Source organism: Vombatus ursinus, unplaced genomic scaffold (assembly GCF_900497805.2).
Source record: "Vombatus ursinus unplaced genomic scaffold, bare-nosed wombat genome assembly UNPS02014801.1, whole genome shotgun sequence".
Classification (NCBI taxonomy): Eukaryota; Metazoa; Chordata; class Mammalia; order Diprotodontia; family Vombatidae; genus Vombatus; species Vombatus ursinus.
This window is the reverse complement of record NW_020954579.1, coordinates 959,937-972,029: the sequence shown is the minus strand read 5'-3', so window position 1 is coordinate 972,029 and position 12,093 is coordinate 959,937. Positions and strand designations below refer to the sequence as shown.

The 12,093-nt window shown below is 45.9% G+C and overlaps 1 protein-coding gene across 1 annotated transcript in view; it reads right to left on the bottom strand.

Moving 5' to 3' along the window:
* Window positions 1-341: 341 nt before the first annotated feature.
* Window positions 342-12,093, bottom strand: part of TNS4 (tensin 4) — a 29,254-nt gene continuing 17,502 nt past the window's right edge. Inside the window, exons 4-13 of the mRNA XM_027873106.1 lie at window positions 11,279-11,721; window positions 9,457-9,546; window positions 8,191-8,316; window positions 5,850-5,948; window positions 5,635-5,712; window positions 5,252-5,323; window positions 3,851-4,019; window positions 2,084-2,152; window positions 1,763-1,789; window positions 342-1,125 (exon numbers count right to left, since the gene is read on the bottom strand). Of these exons, the coding sequence (XP_027728907.1) occupies window positions 984-1,125; window positions 1,763-1,789; window positions 2,084-2,152; window positions 3,851-4,019; window positions 5,252-5,323; window positions 5,635-5,712; window positions 5,850-5,948; window positions 8,191-8,316; window positions 9,457-9,546; window positions 11,279-11,721 (1,315 nt within the window). The 3' untranslated portion in view covers window positions 342-983. The remainder of the gene's footprint in view (window positions 1,126-1,762; window positions 1,790-2,083; window positions 2,153-3,850; window positions 4,020-5,251; window positions 5,324-5,634; window positions 5,713-5,849; window positions 5,949-8,190; window positions 8,317-9,456; window positions 9,547-11,278; window positions 11,722-12,093) is intronic.

The following is a 12,093-nucleotide window of genomic DNA, read 5'->3' as shown; positions in this document are numbered from 1 at the left end:
CTGGCCAGATTCCTTAGGTGCTCAATGGTTATACCTGTGACCACTTTCAGTGTTTCTATACATTCTGTTCCCTCTCTCTCTCCCCCCAACCCCACTCCTTTTTTGGAGGAAGTCTGGCCAGGCTGCCTGAGAGACTCAATTTGAGAAAAAAGCTGCTTTGGATCTCTGTTTCTTCATCTAGAAAATGAGGGAGTTGGATTAGACTAGGGGGTTCTGGACCTTTTCCGTATCATGGCTCCCTTTGGCAGTCTGATGAAGCCTATGACCCCCTCCTCAGATTAATATTTTAGAGGCAAAAGATAAAATACATAGGATTGCAAAGGAAATCAATTCTACTCAAATATAGTTATCAAAATATTATTAAAAACCAAGTTCATGGACCCTAGGTTAAGAATTTCTGGACAAGATGCTCTGATCCCAGATTTCAGCTTTCCTAGAAGCCAGGGCTGGTGGTAGTGGCAGTGGTCCTGTGTGTGAGGGGTTGGCGGAGGGGAGCTGGCCTGAACAGCCTTCAAACGTAGCACTGGCTGGATAAACTCACTCCAAGATTCTGTGACTGTATTATACTAGGGATAAAGGAGCCAGACTGGAGTAGAGACAGAGCCCTTCCCACCTCATTGGTGTCTTCCTTGAACATGGGGGGGGGCACAGTTTACTCCCTCCTTGTAGTATCTCAGGCATGGTGCTCTCTGGTCTCCACTGGACAGGGTCTAAGCACATACTATTGAGTCGCACTCTGCTCTACAGAAGAGCTCAACCCTTGACCAGGACAGTTCTGTCAATGTCTGGAGGTTTTAGGTCTGGAATTAGTTTCATCAATCTCTTTCCAGTCTTCCACAGAGGTGGCAACCTGGACTCTCCTGAGGCTGGTCTAGAAGTGTGGCCTTGGCCACTCTCCTCTATCAGGCAGAGATGGGCAAGGGTGTTCAGGGAGAAATGGGGAGCATCCCTTGGCCAGCTGCCCTCTGCACCTCCCGTTGCAGCTACATCCTCTCTACATCCAGAAGCAGGGTGCCCACGAGGTCGATGACCAGAGACACTGGCTGGACAGTGTCATATTCAGCAAAGAGATGACATGCGTTTTCTGCATGCTCTGTCAAACTCTTGGCAATAAAGCCAAAAATCCTGGAGGAGAAAGAGAAAGGCAGCCTGAATTAGATCTGGGGTTGGAGGCTTCTCCAGCCTGGGATAGGACTGGATTTCCTTAATGCCCACCCCCACACCACACAGACACAAACACAGACACACACACACACACACAGACACACACGATTTCAGTCTCGCCTTAGTACTTTCTCATGCTCATCTGACCTCATTGAAGGCCTTCGGCCCAAATGAAAGGGATAGAATCTCTACCCTCCACCCCTATCCATCAGACTGGGGGGTCCTTGAGAGTAGAAACTATGCTTCTCCCCACCCCAATCAGTTTAGGGGTTTTCTAAGGACAGGAACTGTATCTTTTCCTCATCTCATCAGACTGGGGACCACCTGGGGACCTGATTTTCCCCCTAGCAGACTACACCCCTTCCCCTCAAGCATAGAGACTGAGTCTTCTCCATTCCAATCAGACTAGGCAGCCCCTCCTGCCCCGAAGGCAGGGACTATATTTCCCCCAGCAAAAAAACAGTGACTGTTTCTGCCGTCCTTTGAATCCATCTCATGATCCCAGCACAAGGGTCTGTGCATAGAGGATCTCCAACCAATGACTGGCTGACTATGCTAAGAAAGTTTCACAATAGGAGAAGAGGGGAGGAGGACTTACCGGGAAGATTTGCAATACTTCTGCCACCTGTTTGAGATAAGGGAGAAACAGAATAAAATGAAGAAGGGCTTTGTTCCCTTCTGAATGGAGCTCTGACTGAGAGGTGTATCGAGGAAAGATCTAACTTCCTTCCCTTCCTTATCCTCCCCAAATGAAGCCCGTAGCATCCTAGTTCTCACAAGTGGGACCACCTTTTCCAGTGCCCCCTGCTAGGGGAGGAGCAGGGCTGGCTGAGGGTGTTCCCTGGGGGTAGGTGCACAGGAGAAATGTGGGACTGCCATCTTGAGTCCTAGACTTGCTAGGCCTCAATCCTGTACTTACTTTCTATGCTCTGGGTCCATGCCACAGAAACGGAGAGTGGCAAGTGGATAATGGCGCCGGAAAAACACCCTGTGAAGAGAAGGAGAAAAAGAAGAATGGGTGGGAGCTTACTGCAGCATCCCAAGAGCATTTCCCTAAGGAACTCCCTGGAGAGTTGGGGGGACAAAGAGGCTGAGGGACATAAATTCAAATATGCATACATTAATATTAATATCATATTAATATGTAATAATATAATAGATAAAATTTGTTATAAGTAATTCTATATTAATAGATAATATATTGTATTATAGATATTGTTTATATATTATTAATATTTATTTGTTCATCACAGTGTGCAAAGTATGGTATAAATACATAAAGATAGATACAAGCTATCTTTTAATCTAATAGAGGGAAATGGCAAGAAAGCAAATATAACTGAAATAAAGGAGAAGTCAGTTACAAAGAAGAGGTCCAGGCAAGGCTTGAGGAGAGACAACTCACCTTCAGGTGGGAAAGTTTTCACGGAGGATATGGTACCTGAGTTGGGTCTGGAAGGAAGGGAGTGGACAGATAATGATGGAGATGGGGTGGAGGGTATCTCATTCAAGCAGGGTGGCCAGTTGGGTGGAGGCAAGGTGATGGAAGGGAGCAGGACAAGGATGGAACATGGCGTACAGTGAGAATAGAATGCAGAATACATGAAGCAGAATGTGAGATGAGACTGGAAAGTCAGGTTGGAGAGTAAGATTATGGAAAGTCTTGAATGCCAGGGCTGGGAGGTTACCCTTTATTCAGCAGGCAAAGGAAGATGTTGACGATTTTGTAGGAGAGGAATGATAATCAAGGCAGTGCATTGGTTGGGGAGAGTGCTTAGGAATTGGTTTGACAGATAGCCTGTAGAAGGGAGAAACTAGAGGCCTAAAGATTCATTAAGAAGTAATTGTAATAGGCTAGGTGAGAGGTAATAAAGGCCTGAATTTAGATGGTTCCAGTGGGAGTGGAAAGGAGACAGATATGAGAGATATTGCCAAGAAAGAATCTATAGCATTTGGCAACTTACTAGGTGGGGGGAATAAGGGAGAGGGAAGAGACAAGAAGGGACTCCAAGGCTATGAATCTACATGACTGGAAAGATGGTGGGTGCCATCCATAAAAATAGGGAAGATGAGGATTTCATTTTGGATTATGTGGAGTTTGAAATGTTGGCAAGACACTCACTCAAGTAGACATGATGACAATTGGAAATACTGGACTGGAACTCTGAGGAGAGGTTTCAAGGGAAGATATGGGTCTGGGGGTCGTCTTCATAGAGATGACAACCGAAATCATGAGAATGGAAGAGCTCAAGAAGAAAATGGGGCTCAGGAGAGAACCCTTTGTTCTGTGGGTGTTCTGCTTGAATTGAAGGGGTAGCAGGAGGATGAAGAAGATATAAGGACAGGAGTCAGAGGAGGAGTGATCAGAGATAGGAGAAAAACCACAGAGTGTAATGTCAGGGAAGGTAAAGGAGGAGAAAAGAAGGGGGTGGTCAACAGTGCCAGATGCTGAAGAGGGGTCAAGGAGGATGAGTACAAAGCCAATGCCACTAGATTTAGGGGCAAAGAATTATTTCCATAGAGTGAGGACCAGAAAAACTTGACTTTTTGCTATTTATTCCAAGGTTCTGTCCACTAGGCCACTTTGCTTACCTTCTCCAAGTTGTACTACCAGAAAGGTGTCCCTGTTATTCCCACCCGTACCTGTACCCATCCCAGGAGGCCTGGTGGATAGGAAGGCTCTTACTTTCTTTGCACATCGGTGAGAGTGATGCCCTGGTCTGTGACTTTAATGTGGACCACAGTAGGTGTGGGGAGAGTGTCCCTCTCAAAGGTGGAGGAAATGGCCTTCTGCACGGCCATGGCCCCAGTCAACGTCTCCACACTCACAGAGGTCAGGTACAGAGCTTGGCAGCCTGGAAGACACAGACAAGAATCACTCCTACTACGGCGGCTTCCTGCCACCCACTCTGGATCATCTCCAAGTGACTCTCTCCTTTTCACCATTCAATTGGAGCCCATGCTGCAAATGGTAGGGCTGAGTAGGAAGCAGCCCAGAAGGGAGGAAGTGAGAGTGTGTTTGGGATTGACATTTAGCGTCAAATGGAAAGATCTGTGGGATTATCTGCTGTCCTGTGTTGTCTGTATCTCTGCATTTCGCCATTCGTGGATGGATTTGTGAGTTATAAACATGCAGGAGTCCTAGGATGGATTATCTATCCCAGATGTTATTTTCCTCTCCCTTGTTCGTCCTAACAGGTCAGTGCTCATGTATCAATGTGAGAGCTGGAGCAGGGCTGAAGGTGAGAATCCAGCGACCCTGTAGAATTCAGTTCCTGTCCTTGCTTGGTAGGAGGAAGTGCGTGTGTGCATGCATGTGCATGTGCGTGTGTATGTGTGTGTGTGTGTGTGTGTGTGTGGTCAGAAGTTGGGGTGAGGGGGAAGGAATTAGTAGAATATGGAAGCTTCCAGATGTGACTTCAAGGTATGAGTTAATCCAGATGGTCAAAGTCTAATTAGGGGAGGAGGGGAAGCAACAAAGAATTGAAAGAATCTTGCCGGAGGGGTCTCAGACTAAGGGAGGCAGCCTCCCCGCCCCCCCCAGGGGAGGGTCCTCAGGCCCAGAGAGACCCACTTAAGATGAAAGAAATAATAAGATTTACAGCTGGTAGAGTTGGAAGGCCTTTCAGGCATTATCCAATCCAACTTTCTCATTTTACAGAGAAGGTTCAGAGGTTAAGTGACTTGGCCATGATCACAGGGCAGAGTAGAAAACTTGGGTTCTTAGACTCCAAATTGGGCGTTCTTTCCTCTCTGTACTCTTGAAGTGTCAGGCACCCTTCTTTCATTGAATAATGTTCACAGAACCTACTCTGTGCACATCTTTGGGCTAGATGGCCCCACTTGCCCCCTGTGCCCTGTTACCTTGCCAGCTGGCCAATTTTAGCCTCTCAACCTCTCTCCTTTTACTATGAGGAGAGAAGAATGTGGCACCTTGTTAAAGGCTTAGAAATAAAGCCCTGATGGGAAACATGTGTATGTGTGTGGGGGTTGGGGTGAGGGGTTTGGGAGTGGGAGGTGGGTCTGGACTGTCAGGCCCCTCTGAGCCAAGACTGGCGCCTTCCCCCCTTCCCTGTTAACCACTTACTGGCTGATTTCTTCAATCGAGAGGTCTCGCTGTCTGTTGGGGGATCTGGGGCCCCATCTCCACCTCCCAATTCTAAACCAAAGAAAAACAACAGGCCCCCCCACAAGGGGTTGGAACAAATCATTCCCTTTAACAAAGAACCCCCCTCATTAATCCCTCTGATTTGCTCCTTCTAACTCTGACATGTCTAAGTAGCCCAACATAATTATTGCAATTATGCAAATATGGGATGCTAGGCCTCTAGCCATGACAATCCCTTTGGAAATTTATTAATCTTTTGCTCTCCCCCACCCCCCACCTTCTCCTTTGTCTTTCACAATGTCCTCCCCACCCTTTTCCAGCAGAAGTTCTCTTTCAGGACCTACTGAAACCTGAGAACTCACCTTTCCTGGGGATGACTAGCTTACAGGGCAAGGCTAAGGGCATGATGGAGTGCTGGTATACAAAGGCTGACAAGCTGCCTGCAAGGAAAATGGGGTCACCAAAGTGAAACAGGACAAACCATCACTGCCCATAAAGGCAGAGAGCTGGCTGCTGTAAGAAGGAAACAAATGAGGGGCACCCAGGCTGATGGAACTGAGATAGCCTGGGACCTTACCAAAGTAGGGCTCCTCCCCAGCCCCTTTGAGGTGCACCCCTTTGGCTGAAGATTCAATGAGGAAGTGTCGGACGAGGTCAAGGTCACTGCCATCTGCTCCTGAATATGGGTAAGAGGAATAATGCATGGATTACCAGCATTTAGAACATTTTAGCCTTTCCCTATCTTACTTCCTCTGTAAAGCCAGGTTAAGAATGAGTTTGCAGGAGCCAGCGTGGAGGCAGTATGGCATGGTGGAAAGAGCGATGGATGTGGCCTTGTTGGGTTTCAACCCTTAGCTCTCTCACTTACTATCACTGCTTGGCCTTCGGTTTCCTTATCTATAAAATGAGAGGATAGGACTGGATGATTCTGAAGCCCCTTCCAGTTTTAGACTGTTTTCCCATTCACCCCCCCCGAATTAAGGCAGCCTCATAGCATGATCACCCTGATACAGATGAGAATTTTTTCTTCAAATCCTCCAAAGGAAATGCCAACTTCTTTTGGCTGCCACTTCTAGTGTCTAATACTCATTACTGTCTACCTGTGTGATTGAAAGTATGTGAATTTACATCTCTGTGCCTCAGTTTCGTCTTCTGTAATTTAAGTGATTTGGACTAAATGGTTTCTTAAGGTTCCTAAATTGGTGCTAAATCTTATGAACTAGGAAATTTTTCTCTGTATTCCAATAACCCAATGGCTCCCACTTGCCTTTCAGACCAAATCTAAACTCAGTTTAGGTTTCAAAGTCTTTCATTTGCTTCCCACAATCTTTTTCTTAGAACTGATTTTCTTAATCTGCAGCATAGTCTCTTTGCTATATTTCCTGGTACCTTACTTTCCTCCTCCAAGTCTTTGGTCATGCCATTCTCTTGATCTGAGATGACCTGCTTCCTTTCAACCAATTCATAGTCTTCGTGGTTAACTTTATACAAGTAACCTTCCTTGACTCTCTCTATTCGGATTCTGTGCACTCAAGACTTTACTTTCCCTCAGTGTTAATGCCTACAGATTGTTTTTTTCAGTCGTGTCTGACTCTACATGACCGCATTTGGGGTTTTCTTGGCAGAGATACTGGAGTAGTTTGCTATTTTCTTCTCCAGCTTATTTTACAGAGGAGGAAACTGAGGCAAAAAGGATTAAGTGACTTGCCCAGGGTCACACAGTAAGTGTCAAAGGTCAGATTTGAACTCAGGAAGATGAGTCCTCCGGACTCTAGGCCCTGCACTCAATCTACTTTGCCACCTAGCTGCTCTGCCTACAGATTAGATTGAATTATTATACGCTTGGTTTCATCCTCCATTTATTTGGTATGCCTTGCCCCCCAAGTAAGACCATAAATTCACTGAAGGCAAGATCCATATGCTGGTGTAATGGAAGGAAACTGGAAATTGGACTTGGAGGATTTTGCTTCAAGTCTCAACTCTGAATCTCATAATTACCGTGTGCTGACAGACAAGTCACTTGGCTTCCCTTACCTGCAGTTCTCTTATCTGTAAAATCAAGATAATAATGTGCTCTCCCTACCTCACAGGGGTGTGAGGATCAAGGGGGATAATGTGTGCGAAGTACTTTGTGATTGTAAATGATATCAATGGGAGCTATTATTAATCATTAAAATTATCACTTACTTGGGGCAGCTAGATGGTGTAGTGAGCACTGGCTCTGGAGTCAGGAGGACTTGAGTACAAATACAGCCTCAGACACATAATACTCCCTAGCTGTATGATCCTGGGCAAGTCACTTAACCTCTATTGCCTCACCAAAAAACAAAATTATCACGTCCTAGCTGTGTGACCCTAGGCAAGTCACTTAACCCTGTTTGCTTCAGTACCCTTCTCTGTAAAACAGGCTGGAGAAAGAAATGGCAAACCACTCCAGTATCTTTGCCAAGAAAATCCCAAATGGGGTCACGAAGAGTGGGGCACTACTGAAAAAACAACTGAACAACCACCACCACAACAAAATTATACTTAATAGAGTTGGGAGGGGGTGCTTTTGAGTATATATAAAGCCATTCAGGAAAAGGCACACATTGATAAAAGTCAAATTCCTAAGCCAGTGTCCTTGTGTTAAGTGAAGCTGGATTTACTATTAGGTTGCTTCTTATCCCTCTTCCTTTCTTCATGGATTTAGAATCAGAGGACACGGGTTCAAATCCTGGTTCTTCCCCTTCCTATCTGTATGACCTTGGGCAAGTAACTTGCCCTCTCTGGACTTCAGTTTTCTCATCTGCAAACTGAGAGAGCTGGACTTGATGACTTTATGAGGTGCTTTCCAACTCTAAATCCATGACCCTGTGGCCATCCCTCCCCATGCCCAGCATTGATTTCAGGTCCTGGGGAGGTATGTCTTGGATTACCTGATCCACTCTGAAGGGATATTGGGGATTCCTGAACCTTCATGGCTAGGCCAAAGGATCCTCGATACGAAGTGCTGTCCCTTATCACGAAAGCACCTGGCTCTTCCATCCTCAGCAGCTCGATTGCTGAAATGATTCTCACGTCAGAGGCTCTCCCCACTCTACTCTCCTTCTTCCAGTGGATCCCACTGTCCCACCCCCATTCTAGGTGGACCAGTCAGCTAGGCACCCTCCCCTGTTCTTGGAAACCTCTAGAAAAGCAAGTATTAAAGTCTCATGGACCCATTTTAGAGTCTTCCCTACTTGCAGGCAGGAAGTACTTTCTACTATCTAATCTTGGCCATTCTGGCTATAGGGTCAACCCATTTCTTACTGAGCTTGTATATATTTGTTTGCATAGTGTCTCCTCCATTAGATTGGGAGCTCCTAGAGAGCAGGGACTGTCTTTTGCCTTTCTTTGAATCCCCAGTGCTTAGCACACAGTAGGTGTTTAATAAATGCTTATTAACTGACTGATAATGGAGGTGGAGAATGGCAGAACCACTGAGTGGCCTACCCCACACCATTCCCTGTCCCTAAATATACCATGACAAAGGATAAATTTTGCCTTGGTTTAGGACTTTAGGCAGATGACGTTGACCCAGGGACTTGGCTTTGCTGTGACAACTCTCCAACTGCCCCCCTCCCCCTTAACTAGCTCTGGAGGAGAAAGTGAGGCTGATGACCTTGCACAGCTCTCCCTCACTTAAATCCAATTCACTTGCATGTTACGGCATCACCTCCATAGTGTCATGGTCCTCTTCTAGGATAAAGGATAAACAATAACAAGCACCACCCTGTGAATTATACCTAGGACAAATTTATTTCAGGGAGGTTGGTGTTGGTAGTGATAAAGAGAACAGTGGGACGAGTAGCTGAAGTTTCGGGGAGATAGGGAATGGTCTGTCCCTAAAAGTTGCTGTGTGCCCCTGAGAAGGTTAAGAGGGGAAGGTGGTCCCAGAAGAAGGGTACGATGGTGATAGGACCCCAGGAATGGCAACTTGAGAGGGTGGTCCCCGACAGTAGAACTGCTGGTGGAAGATCATAAGGTGAGGACCAGGTAAGCATGTCCTCCACCCAAGAGGGAGCCTCTATGGAAGGAAGTATGAACCCTCATATTAGTGCCCTGGGGCAAAGCCCCTGTTGTTCTATTCTAGTTTGGCTCTGTTTGTCTCCCTTTCTCTTGACTCTCCCTCCTCCCCTCCCTTCAGAGAGTATGCACATTACCTTGATCCCGGGTGATGCTTGGTTTAAACCAGTACTTGGATGTGTCCATTACAAACTTCATGGTTGGTGGTGGACTGTCTCTGCTGGGACCTGAAATGGGACATGGAAGAGAAGATCCTTGTAGGATGTACCCCTGCCCTGCTGAACTGACCATGACAATGCCTTCCTACATTTTCTGTTCATAGCATCTTCAAACAGACCCAAATGAAAGGTTTCTAGGGTATGGGTATCTCTGAATTTGTAGACTCCTTTACCCATTTAACCTTTGTGGCCATTAGTTTCTTCATCAGTAAGATGAGGGGTTATCTATTTTGAAGTCGAATGTAAGTTCCTTGAGGGTAGGGACCATTTAGTTTTTGTTTTTGTATCTCCAATGCCTAGCACAGTGTCTGGTACCTAGGACGTGCTTAAGGTCTTCTCTAGCCCTTAATGTCATGAAACCTGCGATAATCCTGGCAATTAATCAAAATCAAATTGGTAAAAATTCAATTAAAAAGATAAAATCATCCCGTAGATTTGTGGCACTGCTCTGCCTGAATCTGTTCAATTTCACGGCCCATTCCCTCCCTACTTCTAAAATTTCCATATGACATATTTAACTTTTTAAGGGCAAGCAATATGCCCTAGTAGAAAGGATATTTGACTAGGAGTCAGTAGACCTGAATTCTATGACTGACTCTTCATTAATTTTGTACGTGGCCCTGTGGCAAATCACTTCCTTTTCTGGGCTTCAGTTTCCTCATCTGTAAAATGAGGGGCTTAGATTAGATGGTCTATGAAGTCCCTTCCAGCCATGGAGGTCTATAAAATTAAAAGGAAATGGATTTGGAAGATTTTTGAAAAATTTGATATCTCTGGGAAAAAACTGGAGCTGCCCAGGGTAACATGAAACTAGGCCTGGGAACCACGGGGTTAAGGGAACGCTGAAGGCAATATCAAACAGTAGAAAGAACAATGGATTGTGAAGTGAGAGGACCTGAGTTCAAATCCTGTTTCTGATGCTTGTTACCTATATGACTTTAGGCACATAGGTAATTTAGCTTGCATGGTCCTCAATTTGGTCCTTTCAGTTTTATTTCTATGATCCTATGAATTGGAGATTCCATGACTTGACGTAGAACTAAACTTGAGAACTTGAGGGTTTAGCAAACTCTGGAAGCAGCCTACCATAGTGAAAAGAGCACAGGATTTGAAGTCACAGAATCTGGGCTCAAATCCCAGTTCTGCCAGTTACTACCTATGTAACTTTGGGCCAGTCATATAACCACTCTGAGTTTTAGTTTCCTTATTTATAAAATGAAGGGGTAGGCCTAGATGACTTCTAAGGTTCCTTCAAGTCCTAAAGCTATATGACGTTCATTCATTCAATAAACATTTAACAAACGCCTACCTACTATATACCAGACATTGTGTTAGCTCTGAGGATACAAGACGCAAAAACCCTTATCTATGTAACCTTGGACTACTCACAGGGAGGTTCTTTCTGTGCCTTAGTAAAGCACTTAGCACAGTGTCTGGCACATAGTACGTGCTTAAAAATGCTTATTTCCTCTCCCCCTTCATCTATAAAATGAAGGGGTTGGACTAGTTAACCTCTGCTTCCTCCCAGCTCTAGATTAGGATCCAGCCCTTAGGAGCTTTGAGCCCCTCTTCATTGAGGGAATTTCCAGATAAAGGGAATAAGAGAATGAGATTTTTAGTGGATAAGGAAAGGGCAGGGGCCATATCTTATATTGCCTAATATCCTCTTCTATACTAGATTAAAGCTTAGCACCCAGAAGGAGCTCAATCAATGTTGATAATTTGGAAGATGGAAACTAACCCTCTGAGGAGGAAGCAAGGGAGGCATCGGAGGGGGTCTTGCTGTGGCTGCTGAGGGCTGCATAGGGGTTGCTGGGAGTGTCAACCATGGGCCGGACAAAGCTGTGATGTCTGTGAGGAGGCTGTGGGGAGGCAGGGCCTGGTTCCGGGCAGCCATTGATCAGCACAATGGGGATGTCCACCATGGAATTAGCAATGGAAGGGGGGCAGCTGCTGGCATGTTCCTTCTGCAGTGGAGGTGAGTGTGAGCCAGCAGGCTGGCCCAAGGTGGAGACCGGTGGTGTGAGTGCTGAGTCAGGGCTCTGGAGGTGGAAGTAGCTGGGTCTCCCACTGGGAGATGAGGTGCTAGGGTTGTGGATGCTGGAGGAAGAGCCTCTGGCGCATTCTGGGGACTTGTAGGCAGGCTGGTGACTGGAAGTGGTGGTGGGAAGTAGAGACTGGCTGCTGTAGAGAAAGAGAGAAGACAGGTTGATATGATGTCCCTGAAGGGCACATTCTCCATCCCAGGCACTAGCTGTTGTGCCCTAAGCACAGTGCCTGGCACAATAAGTGCTTACTAAATGATTGTTGACTGTCTGACTTCACAGTTGGGTTTGATTAAGTGCAGCTTGGCAACCCTCTAAGTCAGGGTTTTTTAACCATTAGACTTCCTTCTTCAAAGAATGTTCTTAAATGCATAAAATGAAATACATAGGATTATTATTATTATTTTTTTTGTGAGGCAATTGGGGTTAAGTGACTTGCCCAGGGTCACACAGCTAGTAAGTGTCAAGTGTTTGGTCTGAGGCCAGATTTGAGCTTAGGTCCTCCTGACTC